The sequence below is a fragment of the Melopsittacus undulatus genome, chromosome 4 (assembly GCF_012275295.1).
Source record: "Melopsittacus undulatus isolate bMelUnd1 chromosome 4, bMelUnd1.mat.Z, whole genome shotgun sequence".
NCBI classification, from domain to species: Eukaryota; Metazoa; Chordata; class Aves; order Psittaciformes; family Psittaculidae; genus Melopsittacus; species Melopsittacus undulatus.
The window spans coordinates 42,369,089-42,395,245 of NC_047530.1; the positions used below are offsets into that span (position 1 = coordinate 42,369,089).

General features: G+C 34.6%; 1 protein-coding gene across 2 annotated transcripts in view; it reads left to right on the forward strand.

Moving 5' to 3' along the window:
* NOVA1 (NOVA alternative splicing regulator 1) overlaps positions 1 to 26,157 on the forward strand; it is a 154,667-nt gene that overhangs the window by 101,529 nt on the left and 26,981 nt on the right. For both annotated transcript variants that reach the window (XM_034062325.1, XM_031049075.2), the window contains exons 3-4: positions 12,474 to 12,640; positions 24,576 to 24,647. In XM_034062325.1, coding sequence (XP_033918216.1) covers positions 12,474 to 12,640; positions 24,576 to 24,647 — 239 coding nt within the window. The remainder of the gene's footprint in view (positions 1 to 12,473; positions 12,641 to 24,575; positions 24,648 to 26,157) is intronic.

The window sequence follows — 26,157 nt, forward strand, 5'->3', positions numbered from 1 at the left end:
AAAAATGAGGGGCTGGAATGATCAAGGTCTCATAGTTCATCTCAGAATATAACTATCATTAATGTAATCTGGAGTGATCTTGATATAAGAATGTAAGAGTCATGGCACTGTCGTGGTTTAAGCTCAGCCACGCAGTTTCTCTCTCACTCCCCCGCTTCTTCCCTCCCTCCACTCCGGGAGGGACTGGGAGGAGAATTGAAAGAATGTACCTCTCCTGGGTTGTGATAAGAACAGCCCAGTAACTAAGGTATAACACAAACCACTACTGCTATCACCGATAATAAGAATGATAAAGCAAATAAGAATGGAAGAGAATACAATACCACCCGCCGACCAATACCTAGCCCGACCCCAGGAGTGAACTAGCTCTTCTAGGTAACTCTCAGTTTACATCCCGGGCATGACATGCTGTGGTATGGAATACCTCTTTGGCTGGTTTGGGTCAGGTGTCCTGTGTCTGCTACTTCCTGGCTTCCCCTCCTCCCTGGCAGAGCATGAGACTCAGAAATTCCTTGGTCAGACTAATTATTTGAGCAGTAACTGAAACCATTGGTGTTATCAGCACTGTTCCCAGGCTGGAAGTCAAAAACACAGCACTGCACCAGCTACTAAGATGGAGAAAAAATGACTGCTGAACCCAGGACAGGCACTCAAAATTCCTCTTTATTTTGAGCAGGAAGTGCGAATTCAGTGCATGTTAATCAGATTTTATATACATACATATATATATATATATATATATATGTATAAACATCAATTTTTTTTACACTTGACACAGTACTTTAGTAACTCAGTATCTGTTTGCTAGTCAGAAAGTTCAACTCAGGAGCTAGCCTTAGGGAGGAATTAGAAAGAGTTACAAGAGTCTCTTTAAAGACACTTGATTTGCTTCATAATTATGTTTCTGAGGGCCCCATTTGTGACTGTAAGAAGGGTTTGTTCAGTTGAAAGGCAAGTTCGTAATGAATAGTCCTAATTTATCAAAAACGTACAAATAGCTTAAATACACAAAAGCATAATACTTAAATTTTTATTAGTATATGCATATACCATTGCTTCTGAGGATTTTGAGCAAGTCATTTGTTCAGCCTCAGTGATACCTTGCCTGATGTTTCTGTGAAACAATGTTGAATCCTTCACTAACATGATTCACATTTGACAGAGGTCAACATCTCTTGCATAATTAAATTCTGAAAAGCTGTGTGATGATAACTATTTGTGCATTGAAGAATGATGCTATGAAGGCCTCCAGAAAAGCCTATATTTGTTGCCTTCAGAAAATAAATGGCTCTGGGGAAAGCTTCAGTCAGAGCCTGCACCTTCATACCTTAGACATGAAGATGCAAATCTGTAGGGAAATAGGCTTTATTAATTCCAGCTTCATGAAATTACTTGGAGGTTTTGATGTTATTTTTGTCATGATTCTGATCTTGGTTTTTTTTCAGGAGTGGGGATTAAAAAAAAGGAAAAAAGGCATTGGTTTTTTTTTTATATCACACAGGAATAAACAATCTGTGATTCAGATTGTTTGTGAGATTAAGAAATCTAATGAGACTGGAAAGTTCTTTTTCAAATGGGCAAAAATTATTTCCTTGACAATGTAAATCTCCTGAATAGTCAAAGAATAAAGATTGTACTGCATCTGTTTTTTCTTGTTTTAGGATGTATTCGTCTGTTGTAAAGTTGTTATATACTTTGTAAAACGTTCCTTGTTTATTTAGTGTTAAAATTCAGAATGAATAGGAATTTCACTCTTATTTTCAGATTGATTTTTTTATTTTGCCAGGAGTTATCTAAAGTCAGATTTAGAGGAAAGCAGGTATATTTTAAAACCTGACATAGTTTTTATATATTTGGTCAATAACAGCTTTGGAAACAGTCACCTTACAGCCTCTAAGCTGTGAAAACAGAGGATATACTGTTAGTACTGAAGTTTTGTTCATTTGGCTACTTGTTCTAAGTAGGTGCAAGTTAAAGTTTCAGAAAAGAGTATTACTGTGTATAGTTGTGAAACATGGTCTGGATCAATACAAGATATATGTAGATGATTTTCATTTTGTTTATGTTTTTTTCTGTCCACGATTAGAGACTATGTACTGCAATTTTTTTTTATTCCTAGACTAGAATAAATATGTTTCTTGCTAGGCTTTCATTTTCAGTAGTACACAATTCTTTATTTACAATTGTTTGTAGCTGAATCTGTTTCATTTTAGAGAGCTATTTTTTAATGTACTGCGCATTCGCCTACTTCCAGAAACATAGAATCATAGAATAGTCTGGGTTAGAAGGGACCTTCAAAGGTTATCTAGTCCAGCCCTCCTGTAGTGAACAGGTTCATCTTCAACTAGATCAGGTTGTCAAAAAACCTATCAAGCCTCTGTCAAAAAAAGACATTAAAATATGGATATGCTTATTTCAATCAATTCTCTGCTTAATTTTTTTTTCATTTAAAAACTTGAGCAGTATTTATTTGGGGGGTAATTATTTTGACTATGTCTAGATTGAAATGATCAAAATATGTTACTAATAGGCATCCTGCCTCTGCAAATTATTTAAATGGTGCTGGTTCTTCTGACTTTTACTCAACTTTTGTTGTTCCCAGTCTATTGTCTTGTTAGACATAATTTTTATGAACCCATATTTAAAGTAGCTTAACTCCTTTGATGTCAAGCAGTGTTTGTTAGGAGTTACCGAAAGTTTCAACTACCAGTGCTTTGGATGTGCTAATTTTGAAATTAGTATGCCAATGCAGTTGATTTCAGTCCACTTTCAACGTGAAAATTTCACTGTGTTTAGTTAGTATTTTCTCTGTTTACTGAAACTTCAAATGATACTCGATAATGCACCTTGTTAGCTTTTAAGTGACATTTCTTTAGCAAGCTATCATGCTGTACCTTTTGCACAGGTTTTGTATGTCCTAACTCCAAAATTCAAAGATAAATTTTATTTTGCCAAAAAGGCAGTTGAGAAAATGGCTAGTCAATAGTGAAATAGGAAATCTCAAAGACTCCACAAGTAATCTCAAAGACTCCACATTCTAACAACTAAGTTTTGAGGGCATTATCTTTATTGATGGTAGTGATATTGGGGAAAAAGAGAAGGGGCAGGGGGCTCTCAGGTTGTCCCTTTCTCAGGCATTTAAGTCCTTCAGAGCATTTCACGCTTATGTTCATCTTAACATACATTCCTATCTCAGGTTAATTTGGCTTGTTAATGCACATTAAAAATTATACTTTGTCTGGATTGATGATACTATCTGAATTTGTCACAATAATGTTTAAAAAGTGTATCAGAGGACTACTACCTACTCTGATGCTATTATTTTGAGTGGTTAGGGATCATAAGGCTTGGGGAGTGTAAATGCTCTTTAATGGCTGGCTAGTGTTATCTCACTGTGGGAGTGCCTATCCCTAAGGCTCTAAATCCTGTGACAGAAAGTGTGATACCACCTGATACATGATGATTAGAATGGTATTGGTATTTATCTGTTCCTTCAGCAGAGTAACTGGGCTCCACCTTCTTCCTGCAGAAAGGGAGAAGTTCTAAAGTTGGAGAGGAGAGGAATAGCTATTGCACCCTCCTTCCTGTCCATTCCTAACACACGTACCTGCAATGCTCCCCTGCTGCTCAAATAGAGAAGCTGTATGAGCATCCCTGTTTTAGTGTTGAGCAAGGAAACAGACTTAAGATTGTAGAAAGCTGGGCTGTTCCTGATAAAGAATTCATACAGGTAATTAGCAGAGATTAGGTTCTGTTCATGAAGCTCACATTCTTCATTTATAATTCTGCTGCCATTGCATAAAGGTAAGCTCTCAGACAAACAGACAAAAGAGACAACTTCATGGGTATTTGCACCAGTAGTGAATCTGATTTTTAGAGGTGAATTTGTCTTTTCTCCTTGGCCTGTTCAGGAGGAAAACTTGTAAGGTTCTCAATTCTTTGAACTCAGTCTTATATCACTGCACAGCAGGACCATGGGGGAATATCTGAGCATTAGAAACTTCCACAGATTCATTAGAAATTGCAGCTCATGGGGAAGCTCTCTGGAAGAGTAGTAGTGAAAAAACTGCTACCCTGAAGTCATCTCAGATGCAAATTCCTCTTTCACGCTGATTCCTGATGTTTTCTGTGCATGATGTTAAGCTTATGGTTTAACTGGGGGGCGAGTTATTCTTTAGGTAATTATAAAGTAGTTACATTTTAAGTGTGTTTATTTCATGTTGGTTTACACATGTTGCTTGTGCATTTGGGTATACATAACTTCAGTTCACATTGTAATATTATCTTTGAAGTGGTAGTAAATGTTTACTTTGTCTTTCAGGGATTTTTTTTAATCACAATATCAGTGTGTAATGAGATCTGATCATCCTGTTTTAATGTGACTTTTATTATTATTTTTATTATAAACTTTGAATAACCTGGCACTCTTCATCAGAGACAGTACCATGTATGAATTTATGTTAGAAATGATCATTCTTTAGTTTATCGAGATCTATCTGATTAGGTATACTGGAAGATTAACACGTTTCTGCTAGCTAAATAATAGCACATTTAGGGATGTTAAAGGATTTCTGTGTTAGAACATATAAGCTAGGACTGGTCAGAAAAGTTTACTTAAATTTTTAAAAAGGGATTTACTGGATTTCTGTCTTAAAAAAAAACAAACCCACAACAGGACTAGGGGTGCAAAAACTCAGAAGTTCCAGATAGTCTTTAAATAGACTTACACGTTTGTTGTAATACAAAAAAAGCCATATTACTTGTAATTCTGTCTAGAAGAATATAGTGGTTTATTGGCTTAATTTTTTCTGTTTAATACTGAACAGAAATGAGGAGAATGAAACCCAATAATATGTTCAATAGGTTAGTAGTATATTCAGTCCAGGTTCTTATCTCACAGTCAGATTTATGTTGGAGACTTATTGTCTGTGAAATATCAATGACTTCAGTGGCAATATCCATGGAATTAAGGATATGATGATGATCTTGTGGCCGTTAACATTTTTAGTATTTATTCCAGGTGAATTCTGACACCATTCAGTTTACAAGCAGACATGCTTCAAAAGCAGAGGAAAAAACCCTGCTCCTCTGCCCTGTTCTTTATCAGTGAAGTTAAATGAGATAGCTGCCCAGATTTCCTTCAAACCAATAATATAAACATTGAAATGTGGTATCATTTGTATAAATAATGAACTGTGGCATTATTCTTTTGAATAGTTGAAAATACTTGCAAAATGGCCCATAAAAAAGGCTTTGATCTGTAGTGGCCATAGTACTGGTAGGAAATATTTTGTTCACTTCTCTTTCTGATGCTGAAAGGGTACAGAAAGTAAAGAAAATGACATGTTCCTAACTCTCTCTTTTCCCTTTAAAAAAAAAAAAAAATCTTCTGTGGGCTTTTTAGAACATGTAAAAAAGGGATTCAGCAAGATCTTTAGCTCATTGCTACTGAACTTGCCAAGGCTGTTATATCTACCTTTACTATTCTAAAGGTGATTTTATGCAAGAATTAAAATAGTTCAGCAAATATCTGTGAAGCGAGCATTTTTGAATGCTTAGGAATGTGTAACTGTGTTGGCTATAAAAATAAAAACTAGCTGTCATCCAGTGCAAAAAGTTGTTTAAAAGTTCTATTTAGAAAATACTGCCTAGGTAATGGTTTTTCTTCTTTCATTGTGGACTTCTTTATGACAAAATACTTGTAAATTTATATAAATTTTCTGGTTGGAAATAATTCTGGCATTTGCTTTTGGAGGGAAATATCTCTTTTTACTGGCATTTCAGTTTACCTCTTACTGCATCAAGATCATTTAACATACTGCCTTATTCTTATAACCATGCAATGCTTTTAATGTTGTGATATAGTATTAATAGTAATAATCATAGCTTTAATATTAAGATTAATCCAACATTTAAGTTGTAGCTTTTTATGGAAAACGATATTGTCTTATGTGTGTATGTGTATATAGTGAGCCTTCGAGGAGCCTATACTATACTCTGCATAGTTAAGGGTGAGAGCTTTGTATCTTTGTGGGCTTATTCCATCCAAAGGTTATGCATTGTTCCTGGATGTCCCTGTCTTTCTTAAACAGCTACCTTGGACTCAATGCATAAATTTTAGAAAGCTAAATTTAGAGAAGTGTAAATGCCATTCATCGAAGAACCAAAGGACATGCTCTAAAAGGATTCCAGTCTGGAAGTCAGGAAGGAATTTGCTATAAGCACAATATGGATTTGGACTAAGATTTAGAAAGGAGCACAAAAGACGAAAACAAAAGAAGTGTGTCTTTGTGTTTGTGCATGTGTGTTTCTAAGTGCCCGTTCTGTATTTGTGTTATATGACTGCATCAAAATATCATCCTGGCTTTGACATGGCAATATTCTTCCTGTTCTGAAACACTCAGTAATAATAACCATACTTGTGAAAATTCATGTTTCCGTTAACATTGTCAATTGTTACTTGCAATACATATAAAAAAAAATCTAGTACAAATATTTTAATAGACTCTCTAATCTGAACCTTGAATATAGTTTATTTACCTAAAATATGTTATTGTCTTCCTCCAAAAAAAATACGTAGTAAGGAATATATTAGGTGATTTCATTTCTTGGCAATCCAGGAGGATTTTCAAAGCTTTTCACAGGCTTTTAAACTATGGAACTTGAGTATTTTTGAGAAGAAAAGCTCCCTTGGTGATTTGAAGTGTTATCACTCTAAATTATAAAATATATCAGTTCCTACAATTTCTCGAAGTATATTTTCTGTTTAAATAGGTGGGTTTTTTTCCTTTGGTAATTGTATGTGTAGGAGGCACTATTAACGAAGGTTCATATTTCTGTAGCATATCATAAAAGCTGTAATTGCCAACTGAATATTACATGAGAAATATTCTTAAGTGTTTTTGCTGATAGGACAATTCAGTCCAGATATCTTGAAAATCACATGTAATTTTTCTGTTTCTATTCTATGGTCCTCTTCCAAAAATAAGGTCAGCTCTGGGTTTTTTTTCCACCAAATTTGGTCTTTTAGTATTGCATGTGCTTGGTTTTTAATGATTTTGACAACTTTTTGTTCTCAGAGGCCATCACATTTTCATCAGACTTGAGTATTATATTTCTGTTGAAATGTTTTATTTACTTAGATGCTTATTGTTCACTGATAGGGAAGAATAGTAACATTTAAATAGCAATTAAATTATTAAGTGTATTTTGTTTTATGAGGTTTTTCCATTATTTTATTCTTGAGGACAGACCCTTACAGGAAATGGGTTCGCTTTCCAGCTTAATGAAACTGAAGAAGATGGCAGTTTTAGCCTATTTACTGAACAATTTGAGAGGCAGAAGGGAAAATAGATAGGGCATTGTTTCCCCAAGTACTATTTTGGAGAAGTTCTTCTCTGACATACAATTTAATAGCAGCAAAATGTAAAAATTCTTCTTGATCCCTTTCTAACTGCTTTCACAGATAGATGTTAATGTTATAACAGAATCAGGTGGTTTTTAATTTTCTTTGTTTAAATAGTTACTTGTTACAGATCATTTTGCAAATAATAAATGAAGACGATTTCCCCAAATGAACTGTCCATGGTTTGAGGTCTTGCTTAGTTCTAGAGCTTTATTTTCTAGAAACATGCTTTCCCAAAGCATAATTAGGTGGTGCTCACTTTCAGTTGCAGTCCTTTGTTACTGATTTGCACACATGCACTTTCTCTCTGAATAGTTCTTATCTAAGTAAATTCCTTCATAAAACCATAGCAAGACAAAATATCTGGCCTTTGCCTTCAGTTATGGGGAAATTTACCAGCTTTTGCAGTGGAATCTACAGGGGTTTTATGAATAATTCTTAAACAAAACTAGTTATAAACCTTGTTTCCTGCCTTACACATAACAGTGTAACAATAATCATTAATTCCTCATTTCCTTTTATATAATTTTGGCAAAATCATCAAATTCTTAGCTGATACCCAACAAAGTGGTTTATATTCAAAGGATTGTTTGCTTTGTAAGATGACTCACCGTCCGTTCTAAGCATTTAATAAAAATTAAGAGTGATGGGTTTTTTTCCTTTTATTTAAATCTATTTAAATTTCTAGGTTTCTCTCTCACATGAGAATAATCCGTTTCTTCAGACTCATAACTATGTTAAACCTGGGTTCACGTAGTTCACTGTTGTGACCAGAGCACAATGGACTGTAAATCTGATGTTTTCATAAAACTCTCAGAACTCATGCAGTTCACGCATTTTGCAGAAATTTTTAAACTTGATTCAATATGATATATGAATTCTAGTGAATGAGTCACATATTCAATTAAACAAATTGGCATATATGTGAGTATGAATATGTATATATATGCACATATATGTGCATTGCTATCTGTATGGGATACCTAGAAGTTGTGTTATGAGTTCAGCAGTTTCTTCTGCTAAAGCTAGTTAGGCTTCCTGATCAGAAAACGCTTGAAGACTGATGTTAAAGGACCCCAAGTTCTAACTTACTTTTTAAGATTTCAGCAAATCACATGCATAAATGCACGTGCTTGTTAATCATCACATCTGTTAACATGTATCAAGAAATAGACCACTTATTTTAACTTTCTGCTTTTATTAGGTGCTTGACTCATATGGAGTATAATGTAGCTGTAGGAAACATTAATAGTTAGAATTTCAGGAGTAATTGCATATGAAACTTTAAGGGTAACAGTTTATTTCTCTCCGAAAGAAGAGTGGAGCTAACTGCAGCCAGTTAGTAATCATGAAATTTAAAATCAAAGTCAAGGATATCCTGGTTTTGTAACACAGATATCAACGAATTCTTTACAGTGAGATAATCTCTTTCATAGATTCCCTTCAATGTTTTCTACTTTTATTCAGCCATATTAATTGCTATTAAAAATGCTGGTTTAATTGGAAAAAGTCAAGTTTTGTTCTTAATGTCTTGCTGTTTTAAGGTTGTGTGCATTTTGTCGTGGTGTCAAAGTGCAGTCCTGTGTTATCGAGAGCTTTTGCAGGATCAGTGTTAGGCTGAAGCAGTTGGTGACAGTGTTACACAGAATCCCACTCTAAAAGACATTTGATCACAAGAATAAATGTATAGGACATTAGGGTTAGTAGACTGCTGTACTGTGAGTTGTCAAATGAAAAGCTTAATGCAGATCAGCTGATGGGAGATTGTAGTGCAACCTTTCGTTTATTTAAGATTTTAGCTTTGACTCCTGTGTCAGGTTTTCCCTTTCAGTGTCAAAGAAATTGGCATGGTATTCTGGAAAAATATAAGGAAATTTGATCAGTTGAATGGATTGGGACTAACCTGGGGTGGTAGTGCATTGTGCTTTTTAGGTTTTAAAATGCACTTTAAGATTGGTGTAAGAGCCCAAGGAAAAGTGTATAGTTGTATAAATGCTATGCAGTCTTTTCTGAATGGTACAGAGCATTCCCCGAAACTTACAACTAAGGTTCATAAAATACAGAAACATACTTGACATTTAATGAGTGCTTCTGTGAATACAGTAGATCTCTTACACATTAAATTAGTCCTTAAGCAAACATTTAAAAGTTCAACAGTAACCATGTATATAGATGTATGCCTATTAAATATAGAAAGAAAAACACTGAAAGCATTAGCATCCTTTATCCTGTTGCATCTTCTAGCATTTATTCTGTTGGTTGCTTTAAAAGCTCTTCTGGTCTGTTGTTTTGAAGTTCTTGCTAAAAACAAAAAACAAAAAAACAAAAAAAAATCCCCACAGCTGATTAAGATTTCTTTCTTCTTTATTGGTTTTAAAAATCTTGTTTTGGTGAGCAGTACAGGTAGACTTCTTTGTTCAGTTGAATTATGCCTCTTATTTGGTAAGGGAAAGTTAAAACACGCATGCAAATTAATTCTTAATTCTGATGAAAGAGGAGAGAAACCACATTTTTCTTGCTGAAAATTAGACCACATACAAATACTGAGCAATTTACTTGGGCTCCTTAGAAGTTAACGTGAAATTACATCAGTATGATGTATTTAGACAGTTGTTTTTCTGTTGTGTGACCACATGCAAACTTCTGTAACTGAATTTAGTATTACCAAACATACGTAAAAATATTTTGTCTGGTTTTTTTGAATGTACAGGGATGATGCTCACATACTCCGCATCTGGTCATTTTCTGTAGCAAAATTATCATGTAGAAGACAATGTACAATGCACCTAATCATTAATCAATGTACCATGATCTTAATTTCCGATTTTAATTGTAAATTATAAAAATAATATAATAATTTTATACTGGCAGTGTTACCCCCTTCCCCACCAAAGGTATTGATTATTATAATGCATTCTCATAATTTTGTATATTATTCTAGTTTGAAAATCAAAATCATATGACAAAGGTGTGCATATAGATGGCTGAGGTTTTGTTCACAGAAATACGCAGAGTGGATGCAGCTGTTAACTGAACATGATAAATAATCTGACAGTTTACTTTAGACAATAATGGAGCCTTTAAAGCTTTTAAAACGACAAATTTCACCAACATTAGTGAATCATAGGCTTATTTTTGTTATACAGGTTGGTCATACAACTGGCAGTTTTCCTTTTGTGTGACTCTTGTAAATTATTGTACTCTGTTATCTGAGTGAAAAGCTGTTAGAGTTGTGTGAATACAACAACATTACATCAGAAGGTTAAAGCAATTCCCAATTGTACGTGTATATGATTTCTCCACTTTTTTTTTCTTGTTAATCTAACCCTTGAAGGAAAGGTGTTACATATTGTCATTTAAAACTGCATTTTACTCTGCGTGAAATGTGCTTTTGCACAATTGCGTATCTTTATGGAACAGTGGTTTCAGTTTACTGCATCCTGGTTTATACAGACTAAAATGTAGTATGTTTGGTCCATAGTAAGACATAAAGCATATTTTTGTTATATTGCGCTTCCTAAAATCACATAGATTCTAGAATATGCTTTAGTCACTTAAGAGTCAAGTCTAATTAAATTTGTATTTAACATTGACTGTTTCCCTTTCAGCTGTTTTGACAGTAGTCATCCTCGTAAAGTGCTTTCTGTATTAGATTCTGGTAGCTCAGAAGTAACCTGATCTGTGTTTTGTTTCGGTGTGTTGTCTGCTGACCTACAGAACACTTGCATTAGCTGCATTGATCAATCCACATCACATCTCATCATTTAGGAGACAATTAATACTGCAGCGTAAAGACTCCCCAGAGCATTTTCTCAGAGCTGGATTGCTTTACACAGAAACCACAGAAGTTGTTTGTGAAAGGGCGAGGAAGCCAAGTGGGGGGGGGGGGGGAGAGGCATTAAGAAATCTTTTTCTAGGAACCAAGTTTCACTTCCTATGGAGATGTAAACTTACGGAAAACTCCCTTTTTTCATTTGTTGAAAAGACACTATAGCAGATCAAATAAATGTTCTAAAAATCTTGCTGTTGGAAATGTGTATTTGGTTGATACTTGTATAACTTATTTTAAGAATATAACCATTTTAATTTAAATGTTATCTCAAGGATGATTGGATTATTAACCTGACAGCTTTTGAAATAGATTGACATGTTTTAATCCTATTTTGGGTTCTTTTAAAATAACATATTTTAATAGAAAAATAAGTTTGTTTCTCATTCAGTTTTGCTGTAAAGCTTCTTACACAAAATTGAATTTTAGAATTGCCTGATATTCTTTCTTAGGAAAAGGTTTTCTAAAGATTTTAAGTGTACATGAATTCATTAAGTAAATGAGCATGCAGGGCTCTTAGTCTGCTGTTTCATCCTTAGGTAATATTTAATCTTTAGAGATCATCTACAGAAGCAGATGAAAAGCATTTACTAATAAAAACCAATTTTTTCTCGCAAATGATTAAGGTTACTGTACCATTCTCTGTTAAAGACTGTGTTGGAGTGTTGTAGGGAGCATAACTGGAGCCAATAACAGTAGATGTTACTAAAGATGTAAACTTGATAGGAAGGGACTTTTACGAAGGCGGTTACCTCCCTGGTACATTTCTCTAATCCTTGCATAATGCCTATGATTTTGTGCAGCTTTTCTAAAGAACTATAACTAAAGCTATGATGGTTATTTAATGTTTGTTGGCATTCTGCATAGAACTGCAAATTCTATGAGGTAATATATAAAAGATAAGATTAATGTGGTTTAACTAACAGTATTTGCTAATATTTCAACAGAACCTAATGTTGGGAGTTTTAGTAGGGTTTTTTGTTGTTTGTTTAGGTCTAATTTACATTATCCATATTGGCTTGGGAAGTTATGTTTTTGTAGGATCTACACAAATAGGAGTTGTTTAAAACATCTTCAGATCATATGTATGTTATCTTTTGGAAATCTCTCATTTGTGTATTTACGGAGGTATGACTAGTCGGTTTTGCGATTTTGAGTGCCATCTTTAAGCTATCATTAAAGCAGTTTGTGGGATCTTGAAAAATCAACATTATTAAGATCGACTTACGATATTTGCAGGTACAACAGAGCGTGTGTGTCTGATCCAGGGAACAGTTGAAGCACTAAATGCGGTTCATGGCTTCATTGCAGAGAAGATTCGAGAAATGCCTCAAAATGTGGCCAAGACAGAGCCTGTCAGCATTCTACAGCCTCAGACCACTGTTAATCCAGACCGCATCAAACAAGTGAGTTTTTGTGTGGGAATAGAAAGTCACAGCAGCTCCTTGGAAGTCTTAAAAACTTTAAGGCTGCAAGGGGTCAACATAACATGTTCTTTAAGAGAATGTTTTTTTCCCCTTTAGTAATTTGCTGATCCTCTTTTTTCCTTGTACATACATGTTCCATGTTTCTCAGCAGTTCTTTTAGTCAGTGTTTTATAAATTTCAGTGCCACACTCAAATGTGAGTGTTTTTTATAAACTTTTCTTTAATGTATAAGGTGATAATACACTTCTAGGTTTTAGTCAAAGATCACTGAATTTTAATCTTAAACTATGAACCACTTTGTAAATCTTTAGCATTACTAAAAATCACAGATTAACTAATTGTTTCCTACTTTCATGTATATAAAATAAACCCAAGAATGTTAATTGGGTTTTTTAGGTACTTTAAAATCTTACGAGAGCTTGAAAATATAGAGATTTTTTACTTGGGATGTTTTCTAATATTTCCTATTATATTATTTTTGACATCTTTTTGCCTTTTACACTGGCTTCTTTCAAAATCTAAGGGCAACGCAAAATATATTTGCAAGGCATTATTGGCCTAGTATTCCGTAGTTCATTACATTTTCCAAAACAATTTTAATTATGTTAATTAAAAAAAGAAAAAAAAAACCTTGTAAGGAAATGTGAAACATCTGTCATACAGGAGTTAAAATTATTTTTCCATTGTATTGATTAAGAAAAAGAAAGAAATAAGTGAACATTAGTAAAATTTTGTCTTGTCTTTCTATCCTATATAGGATAGATTTTAGTTTGTCACCTGTCCTATGTGGGAAAATATTGTTTCGTCCTTCTATGCTAGCAAGATTCAGTGTCCTAAAAAAGTAATTTGGTAACTGTATGCTATTACCTTACTTCGTATATAGTGACATATACAGAATGCTTATATGAAGATGTGCTCGAGCTGGATGAGTTCGGAACTATCAGACTGCTTTAGATGGATGAAACTGCATAAGCCATTGTATATGTTTTCTAATATTTACTTCTGGGTTTTTTTTCTGTATATATGATACTTTTCAATAAAAAAAAAGTCTAGATAATTGATAAGAAAATACTAAAAAGAAAAGCCCCAAGTTTATATGATTAGTGTCTCAGTTATTTAGACATGAAAATGATTACGCCTGAGATAGAAAGAAAAAGACAAAGTGTTCTGTATTTTGAGTGAATTTTCTGCTCAAAAAATGTTAGATTTTATGCCAATACATCTTAACCCAGTGGGAAATGAGTGTCCTCTATTACCATGAAAAGTGTTTGCCTCCTTTGCAGTGAAATTAAGCTAAATTTAGGCAAGTCAGTAAGATTCTGAGAAACTAGATTACAGACCTGGCTAGTGATATGCAGAAGTACTTCCTTTCTGGTATCTGAAGTTGATATAGCTTGTCCACAATAAGTCTCTAGAAAACTTTTTTTTTGAAGTTGTTGAGGTGGGGGAGGGGAAGTTGTTTTGTTTGCATTTTACTGGGTTTTTTTAATATTGTTTGTTGGGGGGAGGGGGAGGTTAGTTGTTTGATATGGGGTTTGCTGTTTGTTTTGGAATTTTTTGAGCATAATTCTATGTTTGAACAGAGCTGCTGCTAGTGGAGTTAAGACACAGACTAAACACAATGTATAATTTAAAGGTCTATGACTTAGGACTGGCTCTGTGTCTTAAAATTTTAAAATGTATTACCTGTATACATACATGTGCATAATTATATGCCTTCAAGTAGGTGGAGATATGCATGCACATGTGTTGAGCAGTTTTAGCCACAATGAGTTACTTAACTTCTCTTTAAATGATGCAGAATCTATTCATGATAAATTCATATATTATAAATACTGACTCAATGAATCTAAAATTCAGGCTTTTTACCAATAAGTGAAATTGTTAGATTAGTTCTTAGAGTTTGTAGTAATCTATCGGCCAATGTCAGAATAACCTGTATCTTATTTCATATACAATACAAACCATTTTTAACTTGGCAAAAACTAAGCATTATGAATTACAAGTTCTTCTTTTACACTAGCTTTAACATGGTTCTTTCTGTCTTAGATATTACCTAAGAACTTTGTCACCCCAAAGTATTACATTGTAAGTTAAAGAAAGTAGACTTAGAATTTTGATTCTGAGAACTGATCTGTAATAACAAATTTTATCTTCATTAGGGACTTTGAAGATACTTCTGTTGGTTTTCTAACTGTTCCTACCAAAGAGCAAAGGTAGTTTTCTCCCCATGAATGAAGATACCTGTAGTTAAAGCCTTGCAATGCCATGCATGTGTATATGCATCTCTCATTTCCCTACCCTCATTTCTTTTTCCTGAACCACTTTAGCACCACTCACCTCAGAGAAGTAAGCTAAGAAGGGAAATATTTTCTGGCTACAGTTTCAGTAAAGATGGACAGTAGGTAAACCCTTTTCTGACTGCTTGAGTTTCAGCACTTCCAGTCTTCAGAAAAGGCATGGGTATACATGGAGGATGAATGTGGCCTAGCATTTCTCCTTACTTATGGCAGTGACTATCCAAACTTTCTGGTCTCTCTATTAACCTTTTCAGCACTAGAAAATTTCTAAACAAGCCTGTCTGGTTCCTTTTAAGCTTTCTCCACTGCATCATTCCACATCTCTTAATCCTATGGATTAATCAGTTGATATGAGGTAGATTGCTCCTTCAGGCAGGTCTGATAGATATTTAATTGACAAATATTTACATCTTCTATATCTATATAACATAGGTAATCTCCTCATAGATGACAGCCATCTGCTGTTTCCTATGTAAAATTCAACAGTAACCAACTGATTCCTGTGACCTTTTACTTCCCAAAAACTGCTGTAAGCATCTCATTTCCCTTTTCTCTTTTATTACTTGAAGTGTCACACCAAATCTTCCAGACCATATTGTAACCCAGAGGAACAGAACACAGTTTTCATAAGGTGATCAGGAGCCTGAGATGTTTCAGCTTTATAATTAGAAACACAGAATCATAGAACAGTTAGTGTTGGAAAGGACCTTAAAATCATCAAGTTCCAGCCCCAACGCCAAGGGCAGGGACACCTCACGCTAAACCATGTCACCCAAGGCTCTGGCCAGCCTGGCCTTAAACACCACTAGGGATGGAGCATTCACAACTACCTTGGGCAACCCATTCCATTGCCTCACCATCCTCACAGTAAAGAACTTCCTCTTTATATCCAATCTAAACTTCCCCTGTTGAAGTTTTAACCCGTTACCACTTCCCTCATGAAGAGTCCCTTCCCAGCATCCTTATAGGTTCTCTTCAAATACTGGAAGGCTGCTATGAGGTCTCCAGGCAGCCTTCTCTTCTCCAGGCTGAACAGCCCCAGCTTTCCCAGCCTGTCTTCATACGGGAGGTGCTCCAGGCCCCTAGATCATCCTTGTGGCCCTCCTCTGGACTTGTTCCAACAGTTTCATGTCCTTCTTATGTTGAGGCACCAGAACTGCATACGGTACTCCAGGTGAGGTCTCACGAGAGCAGAGTAGAGGGGCAGGATCACCTCCTTTGACCTTCTGGTCACACTTGTTTTGAGGCAGCCCAGGAAACAGTTGGCTTTCTGGGCTGTGAGCTCACACTGAAGCCAACTCATGTTAAGTTTCTCATTGACAAACACTCCCAATTCCTTCTCTGCAGGGCTGCCCTGAATCTCTTCTCTGCCAAACTTGGAGCTGTGCCTGGGATTGCTCCGACTCAGGTTTAGGACCTTGCACTTGGCATGGTTAAACTTCATAGGGTTGGCATCTACCCACCTCACAAGCGTGTCTAGGTCCTTCTGGATGACATTCCTTCCCTCCAGTGTATCAGCTGAACCACACAGCTTGGAGTCATTGGCAAACTTGCTGAGGGCGCACTCAATCCCTCTGTCCATGTCACCGACAAAGATGTTGAACAGGACCGGTCCGAACACCGATCCATGAAGGACACCACTCGTTACTGGTCTTCAGATAGACATGAGCCATTCACAACAACTTTGTTCTCCATTCACCAAGTGGTCCATCTATGAAATTGGTGTCTCTCCAATTTAGAGACAAGGATGTCATGTGGGACAGTGTCGAATGCTTTGCACAAGTCCAGGTAGATGATGTCAACTGCTCTACCCCTGTCCATCGTTTCTGTAGCTCCACCATAGAAATCCATGAGTTTGGTCAGGCAGGATTTCCCCTTAGTGAAGCCATGCTGGCTGTCACCAAGCACCTTGTTGTTTTTCATGTGCCTTAGCATGCCTTCCAAGTTAATCTGCTCCAAGATTTTGCCAGGCACAGAGGTGAGACTGACTGTTCTGTAATTCCTTGGGTCATCCATTTTCCCCTTCTTGAAAATGGGGGTTATATTTCCATTTTTCCAATCGTTGGGAACTTCACCTGTCTGCCATGATTTTTCAAATATGATGGGCAGTGGCTTTGCAACTTCATTTGCCAGCTCCTTCAGGAATTATGAATGGATTTCATCAGGTCGAATGGACTTGTGCACATTCAGGTTCTTAAGGTGGTCTTGAACCAGATCCTCTCCTACAGTGGGCCCAAGGTCTTCATTCTCACAGTCCCTGCGTCTGCCTTCCAAGACTTGGGTGACGTGGTTAAAGCATTTGCTAATGAATTCTGAGGCAAAAAAGTCATTAAGAACCTTCTAGGGCTGTATCCTATGGAATCTTACTCAGCAGGTTCCTGAAGAGCCGAAGATTAGCGTACAAGATTTAAATTTTACCTCTAAATAAATAGCATATCCATTGAACATTTGAAAAGGCTGCATAATGTGTTTTTATCACATCATCCTCTTCAGAAACTATTGAGTCTTCTTTGTATGCTAGGAGAATTTTCCTTCCAGATGTTTTACAGGTAGCTGTTGTTGTAGAAACCTGTCCAGGAAGCACATGGAATCAGAGATGGCCATTGCAGAATTCTACATTATGTGTGATCTTTCAGCTAATTCAATTTTAAAGAAAGGAGTTTGCATTGTTTAGCCTTCTGTGATCCTTTCCAACCAGAATCATTCTTTGATCCTATGAAATGTTTACCTATTGAAGTGTGGACACAAGGTTCAGAATTTCATCCTTGAAAATCAAGAGTAAAACTTTCACATATAAAACTTCCAACTAGTATTTTCATTGGAGCTAGTTTCATTTCAGCTCTTACACTAGATAGTTAACTGTCATGAACCTTTAACTGCTGTTCATTAATCATGGTCCCAGACGTTGTATTCAGAATTTGCAAAACTTTGTCTGAACTCAGATTTGTAAATTCACATTATTCTTTTGAAAATTACTACTTTTACTTCAGAAATGCTGATCAACAAAAATTTAAAAAAAATTAAATGTTCATAATTTTTAAATCAAAAGTTTTACTTTGGAATGCTTCAATAGAGTCTGATAAGAATAGAGATCTGAAAATTCAGGCCCTAATGGAGGTGTTGGGTTTTTTTAAATACAGATTATGAGGTCTTCAGTTTATAAAGGCTTGGGTACACTTCATAGAATCATGGAATAGTTTGGGTTGGACAGGACCTTAAAGTTCCAACCCTTCTAGTTCCAACCCCCGTGTCATTTGCAGGGACACTTTCCACTAGACTTGACTGTTCAAAACCCCATCTACCCTTGCCTTTAACAGTGCCAAGGATGGGGTATCCACAACTTCACTGGGCAACCTGTTCCAGCATCTCAGTACCTCATCTTACAGTAAAGATATCAGATTTCTTATCCTAATATCTAATCTAAATCTATCCTCTTTCAATTTATAAGCTGTTACCCCTCATCCTATCACTACACTCCCTGATAAAAAATCCTTCCCTATCTTATATATAGGTCCCACTTATGTACTGGCAGACTGCTATAAGGTGTCCCCAGATCCTTCTGTTCTTCAGGCTTAAAATCTGCAACCCTCTCAGCCAGTCTTTACAGGGAATTTACTCCAGCCATCTGAGCATCTTCATGGCCTACTCTGAACCAGCTCAAGCAGGTCTGTCTTATGCTAGGGACCCAAAAGCTGGATGCAGTACTCTAGGTGGGGTCTCATGGGAGTGGAATAGAGGAGGAGAATCACCTCCTGACTTGCTAGACATACCTCTTCTTATGCAGCCTATCATACAGTTGACTTTCTGTGCTGTGAGTGCCCACTTCTGGGTCATATTCAGGTTTGTATCTACCAGTACCCCCAATTCCTTCCTTCCTTAAGAAACCTTCATTGGTTTCTTAAAATGCCTCTCACTTCTGATAATTTTTTCTTTTTATCATCTATTTAAGGCAACAATCTGTCACCGATGTGAACCTGACTAAACTACAGAATATGAGAAAATAACTACCTTTTTTATTTGAGATAGGAAGAAGTAGTTTTGTAGATCATGTAGTAGTTTTGTCTCTTCATCTAGTCAACAATTTTTCATAAACTTTTCTCACTTTGAATATAGGTGGGAAATTACACCAGTTACCATTCTGCAGTGAGTAGTAAGATATGCAGTTGTGTTTGCAAGTTGTGAGAACAAAACAAAACAATTGTCATTATTTGCTAGAGAGGCAGTTCTATACCTGCCATGGCAGAAGTTTAGCATTCCATAACTTTATGTATGCTCTGTCCTGTCCCTCATGTGCTCTTAATTCTGGTGCCAGATACCTGTTTTAATTTTCTGTTACATTTCATCAGTGTTGGATATAACCTCAATATATACGTGAAACTGTGTTTTATGAACACAGTTAACTCTGTAGCTGACTGTTAACTCTTCATTGTATGTACTTCAAAAGTGGAATGCAAACAGAAGATTTTGCTGGGGGATGAACAGCAGCAATTTTCAGCAGAAGGAAAATCCTGAACTTATCTCACACATTGTTATGGCTTTGTAGTTTTGGTGGTATTTTTCCAAATCCCAAAGTAGTCCAGTATCAAAAGGTTACATTTTTTCCATTTTTTTCTTTTTTTTTTTTTTTTTTGACATGATGCTTAGACTGTATCTTATGTGTTTTGATGCCTATGTCTGTTTACTTACTTGAGTTTTCTGGTATTTCTCTGTAACAGAACCAGATTTTGTATAGTTGTTCTATGTTACTGTCACAAGTTTTGAGGAAAGAGAGGTCTTGATTCTTCCTTGTCCATTTTACAGTAGTCTTCATCCTAAATCATTCCTTCCATCCAGAGTTGCTCTGATGATCCAAATGGCACCTGCTGGTTTGCTTTAAGCTCCTTACCCCTTCTTGTCCCCAGACAGAACACGAGATAGTATTTTTTTTACATGATACTATCCACATTTCTTTTTTCAAAGGCAAGCTCCCAAGAGTTCATGAATGCAGATAAATTACCTCTATAAGCACCTATAAGTAAGCATTCCACCTGTTTATGCTAGCTTTCTTAGTCTTTTTGTATTGCCCTATGCTCTGTATACTATTTTATGCAAAAGCAAAACCAAATGCAAAGAGGATGAAATATCAGAATGCATTTTATTTGTTCTTTATAAAAATTAAAAGATAGCAAGTAAAATTTGATCACTGAAGTCATCAAAGTAGCATTTTTATAATCCAGGTTGTGAATAAATTATTAATCCTTGATTATGTATTTTTCCAAATTTTATTTTTGAAATGTGTTATGTATTTATACAGTCATCCCCAAGATCAGGATCATTTGCTGATTAAGGGAGTTTACAGCAGATGAAAAGGAGATTTAATATGTTTAGCAAAGCAAGTGGTCTGTTTAGAAAGTCTCATCTCTGCTACTGTTGGAAGTCCAGTAAATCAGTCTTTTATAATCTGTTCAGCACAATGGGGCCTTGCAGTGCTCTCTGTTTCTCATTTTAGCTGCAGAAGGTATTCAACTATTTAATACAATTCAAAGAATATACCACCTTTTCTTAAAGTGCATTAAAATCTCAGCTTAAGCTAATTAGTTTTGTCATCACATTAATTTCAGCGACTTAAAGCACCAATATTAATATATGCAAGACTGAAACTCAGCTTAGTGTTAATAGTAATTTAATGTGGGTATTGTCATTACGAAGATTTTCTTTGTTTGGCAAGCACCGTAGTGAGAAACTAGAAATTGGTAACCTGTAAATGCAGTTTCATCTTCACATTTAAATGGTGTTCTTTATATGCTTTCATGTCATTAGTCCTGTTTTCAAATGGTATTTCATTTTATGACTTTTCTTTCTACTGTTCTGTATATAAATGGACTAACAGGTACCGAGAAATGTTAACTCTCTCAGTACAACATTTATTTATCTAAGATGTAATTATTGAAATATTCTAGTACATATATATGAGGGAGTGACATATATCATTTATACAGAGATCTGCATTAAGCAATCCAAGAATTGCTCAAGAACTCTATTAAAATAGAGGTCAGAGACCTTTTGGAGCACTGTCCAGGTGGAGTATATGTATTCTATACTGCCGTCATAGAGCTGTATCTTCACTCTGTTACTCAAAAATATGAAGCATGGAAGTGGGATGATTTGACTGTCTTTCTGCACCCTTTAGTATGTTGTGCAGCCTGGGAGCAGTCTCCCACAGTACAATCAATTCTTGTGGGCAACACAAAGCAGAAATATTTTCTTGGACTTTCAGAAAATACTACAACTTAAATATGGCTCAAACAGATTTTTATTTCTAAAATTAGTCTCCTTTTTATTACTTAAAATCTGTTTCCTCAAACATCTGGTTTAGAAACTGAAAGTTAAAACAAGCAGTGCTCTCTTTCTTGTAAATCTAATCTCTCATAGGAAAGGAAATAATATAATAAAGGAGACCAATTTCGTCATTGCTTGGAATATACTGTTCAAAATATAGCTTACCTCCTCTCCCCTGTGAGGCTTAGAAGTGGTTTGTAGTAGAAATTTTGACAGGTTTTTTTTCTATAACCCTGTCATCAGTCAACTGGCAATTTCAGGAAAGCTTCAATTATAGTATGCATGTTTCAGTCTCAAAGTCTGTACTGTAAATTCATCTTATGATTTCTAATCACTTTATACATCTCATTCCCAGAAGCCTAATAACTACTAAATTCAAGTGCTTGCCTAATGCAAAACACTAGCCAAATTTAAAAAAAAAAATATTCTTTGCAGCTTAATAAATCAGAATTATTGAGCTCTGTCCAACTTTAAGAAGTAATTTTGCCTAAAAATTCCTGCAGTGTAATTGGGAGTATATCAATAAATTATGTATCAGGCAGTGGACATCCAGTACAAAATACAAATGTTGTATTCCTGTGTTTCTTTGTTTTATTTTTGAGAAATTACTTTGTGTTACTTTAATATTCAAGAAATAAATAGGTGTGTGTCTGTAACTATGCAGAAGCATGAAAAGGGATTAATTTTTACAAATTGTCTGGTTTTATATATTTATACTTTTATATATATATGTATAGACATACATTAAAAACTGAAAGCAGTTATGTAAGTAAACAAATAAGAGAGATTGAACCTCAAAATAAACAACCTGATATACGAAGGAAAAACCACGAAAAGCACAAACTGAAAGACCTTATTGCTATTTTTAGTATTTTTTCAATGGTATGTATATTTGGAAAAAAATGTGTATGCCCGTACTTGATTCTTCTTTGTTAATATGGTTGATTTGGTTTTAAATGTTTTTATCCATTTTCCACTGTATTTTAAACAAGCTTTTGCAAAAATGGAATAGTGAAATCTTCTGCTTAATAGCTGTTATAGTTCAACAATCACCTGAAATTATTATTGTTCCTCCTTTTCCATTGCAGCCATACGTATCTGTACTTTAGGAAGTTTGATATGAATTGAAAATTGTGATGCTTCCAGTTTCTTGATTTACTTGGGGTATCAGTGATTAGGTCATTGTTCAATGTTGAAGAGTTCTATGTATTTTCTTATAAATCCACTAGTTAGATTTAGTAAAACCTGTGAAGAACAAACTTTTTTTCCTCTTATTAATTAGTTTAGCATACCAAAACAATACAGAACACAGTATGCTCTAGTTAGCAGTGGTATTGATCACAAACTGTCAGACGTCTGAAACATTTTAGTCAACACATATTTTCAGATTTGCTGGAGAACAATAATTTTTTGTTTGGTTGGGTTTTTTTGTTCATGAGAAAAGTTTAATATATAGCCATAATAAAGAAAACCTATCAGAATAAGTTGCAGTTCTCCATTTTGTTTGGTTACAGATTCCCTCTTTCCACCTGTTAGTTTAAGCTTAAATGGTAATGGTTCATTGCAACTTCAGACTTTGGTAAGAGAGGTAATGCATCGTCCCATTGAATTCAGAAATATAATCCTATAATTGAATAGTACTATCATGGAATCTGACAGCTTTTCCTAACTAATTCTAGAGCATTCCAAATGAATCCATGTTCTGCACAGGAAAACATGGAAGAGCCTTTTACAATTGTCTTGATTTTTCATAATGAGTAGCATCTGCTGCCCAATAAAATTTTGCCAAGCTGTATTTTTTTATAATACCCTATAAATGGTAGTATTTTTTATTTAAGCTTATTGAAAGAGTCTCAGTTGATGCTTAAGCTGTATATATTCTGGTTTTGTTTTTGTTGTTTTATAGCATGAGTTACAAGTTGGAAACACAAAATAAGGATCTGTTTCTTAAGGGTTTTTTTTTCTGTTTTGGCTGCTTATTTATGTACAAACTATGAAAAATTGGATCTTCATAGTGCTTAACATAACAGCTAAAGTATTTGTGTGTGCATATGTACAAGCCCATATTTTGCTAATACACAACTTTATGCATTCACAGTGTCCCAACATTCTCATATGCATTAAGAGTTTTAGTGAAAAAGTATGTATACCTATTTTATGAGGGACTATCAATGATTGTAAGTAACAGAATTGCTGAAAGTGTGAAATTTTGTTTCATTTATTTCTAAATAGTGTTGGTTAGTAATTATATGATCATATGATAAATCACATTGTATAGGATTTTAACATCTTTCTTAAAGTAGTATAATTTTGGATATTTTATAATAATTTATAAAGTTTTATTTATGTCAAAACATGCTTTGAATAAGTATTGTATGTTATGTTTTGAAAATTGGAGTTTTGCGTTTTCACTACATTTATAAAAAGAGTTATTCTGTCAAGATCTAATATTTTAAATGTGTACATAAAGTTTTTAAACAGAGCAGTGCCTTTTGATATGTTCAAGAACTAATGTTAAGCATATGTATATTATTTAGAAAAGTTGATCAATAAATATGACTCTTAATTCTTTTTTGTGTTTATTTTGAACACAGCCCTGATGATAAATTAACCTTTGCTCAACTAAATGAACAGTTTTAAAGCTAATCATTAATATATTATAGTAATTTATTGTGAAGGTGTTAGTTGCATGTTCATCCATCATGAGATTGATGTTTACATTTTTTCACCTGTTTCTTGATAAAAATATTTTAGCAGTTAGTATATTGCTAAAAACTCCGTAGCTTCAGTGTAATTTTTGTAAGATATGGAACACAGTTTGCTGGCTATAGTCTGTGCTATACAATGGTGCATTATAAAGTGCCATAGTAAATGTTTCTAACTTCTTTCAGACATTGGCCCTCTTTGTTTGTAGACTGATAACTGTTTCTAGTGCACTCATTGAACTTGCTGGAATTTTAGTTTACTATAGTCTTCATTTTCCCCAAGAGGAGGAGAGAGGAAAGAATTCCTCATGTGGTCAGCATATTTTTGAGTATTTATGTGAGTACACCATCTTGATTTCAAGTCATGAATTTGTTTTTACATGCATAAGCATGCGTATTTACATGCATTATTTATCCAGTTGACTTTAAATTCCATTAAGTTCCAATGAGTAGGAGAAAGATTTTGTCTTAGGCATTTTTTATTTATTTTAATTTTCTAGTTATGTTACTTTTGTTGGTTTATTTATTTTTTTAACTGTTCAGTCTAAGGCTTGTAAAGGTTGATTTGCTCCTGAACTGCTTTGTTCCCAGACATTGCCATCTTCCCCAACTACCACCAAGTCCTCTCCATCTGATCCCATGACCACCTCCAGAGCCAATCAGGTACAGTATCATCCTACCATCTACACCATACTTTTCACGGGTGACAGCTTGCAGACTGGAGAAAAGGATATGGTGGGTTAAGGATTTATTCGTTCATTCACATATATACACCCATAACCATAGATATCTAACTCTTGTTAGAAATTGGTAAATTAAATGGAAACTTTTTTCTTCTTTTGATTTGTTTTGTTGTCTTCTTCAAATCTCTGATGAAAGCAAAATACTGTGTAAAATAGTGGGTTTTTTTAATTTGATTCAATTAATACATAGCAAGGATACACACTGGTGTGTTTGTAGACAGAGTAACTCTTGGTATATGTATATTTATGTATATATGCACACACGTATTTACTTCCTGGATCATTTAGAAATTGTGATGGAATTATCCCTAAAATCATGCTTAATTACCTTGATATCATCAAGCTAGAAATGGCAGACAGACCTCTTTTATTTAGTTTAAGAATTTTGAAACATGCTTATGGACAGTAGTATAGGGGCATTCTTTAAATAGCATATGTAAAAAAAATCTTTAAAAACATGTTAAATACATCTAAGTAAGTTGAATTCAGACTTATTTTTAAATGCATAAGCTAAAAGCATACATGCTTTTAGCAGTATTTTAATTATACTCATTTATTTCTCTTTTAACTGGAAAAAATATATCCAGTTCATTATGTCTACAAATTATCATAGTATGTATCTTTTTTGCCTTCCCTATGAAATTTGTTAAAGTTACTTCATACCAAGCTTATTAGTACTGATTCGTGCTTTATAAATACTAATTCATTTTTTAATGTACTGTTAATGTTCTTAGTGTTCAAATAATGTAAATATTCAATATGTGCTAACAGTTTTTAACACATAATCTGTTTATTTAAGTTAGCTCAATGCTTCTATCAATCTTGCACAAATTATATCAAATACCAGAGAAGTTTTCTTTACAAAAAGCTGATTTCCCATGGAAGTTAACATTGTTATTAATTACTGAGCCTCTGATGTTCTGTGAACTGCTTAGAGCTTGCTGGCTGTATGAAGAAACAATTCAACATACAACAGAATGGAAGCATATTAGAGCAATATATCTTTGATCAACAGGTGATTATCTGTTGAAAGGGACCTCTATTACAGAAAGTAATGAAATTTAGAAATTGTACACATAGAACTACTGCTAAGAAAAATATAAATTGTGATATCCCTCACTTCAATTTGAAAGCCTTCTACCTCAGCCTGCTTCCATTCCAGCAACAGTTATTTGGCTTCATCATCATTAAATGACAAAGATAAAATCTTTGCCAACAGCTAGGATATTTTATGAACATTCTGCTAAGCCTTTATTCTCTCTCTTACTTTTAGTATTTTGTTTATTTTAATTAGAAGGTTTTGATAATGTTTAGTGCACAGAATACTTTTTAGAAGTATTTTTAATGTTTTTCTTCTGTGTTGTCTTTCCCACTGTTTGTGGGTGTTCTGGTTTGTTTCTTAATTATGAGTATACCCTGATGATCATTAT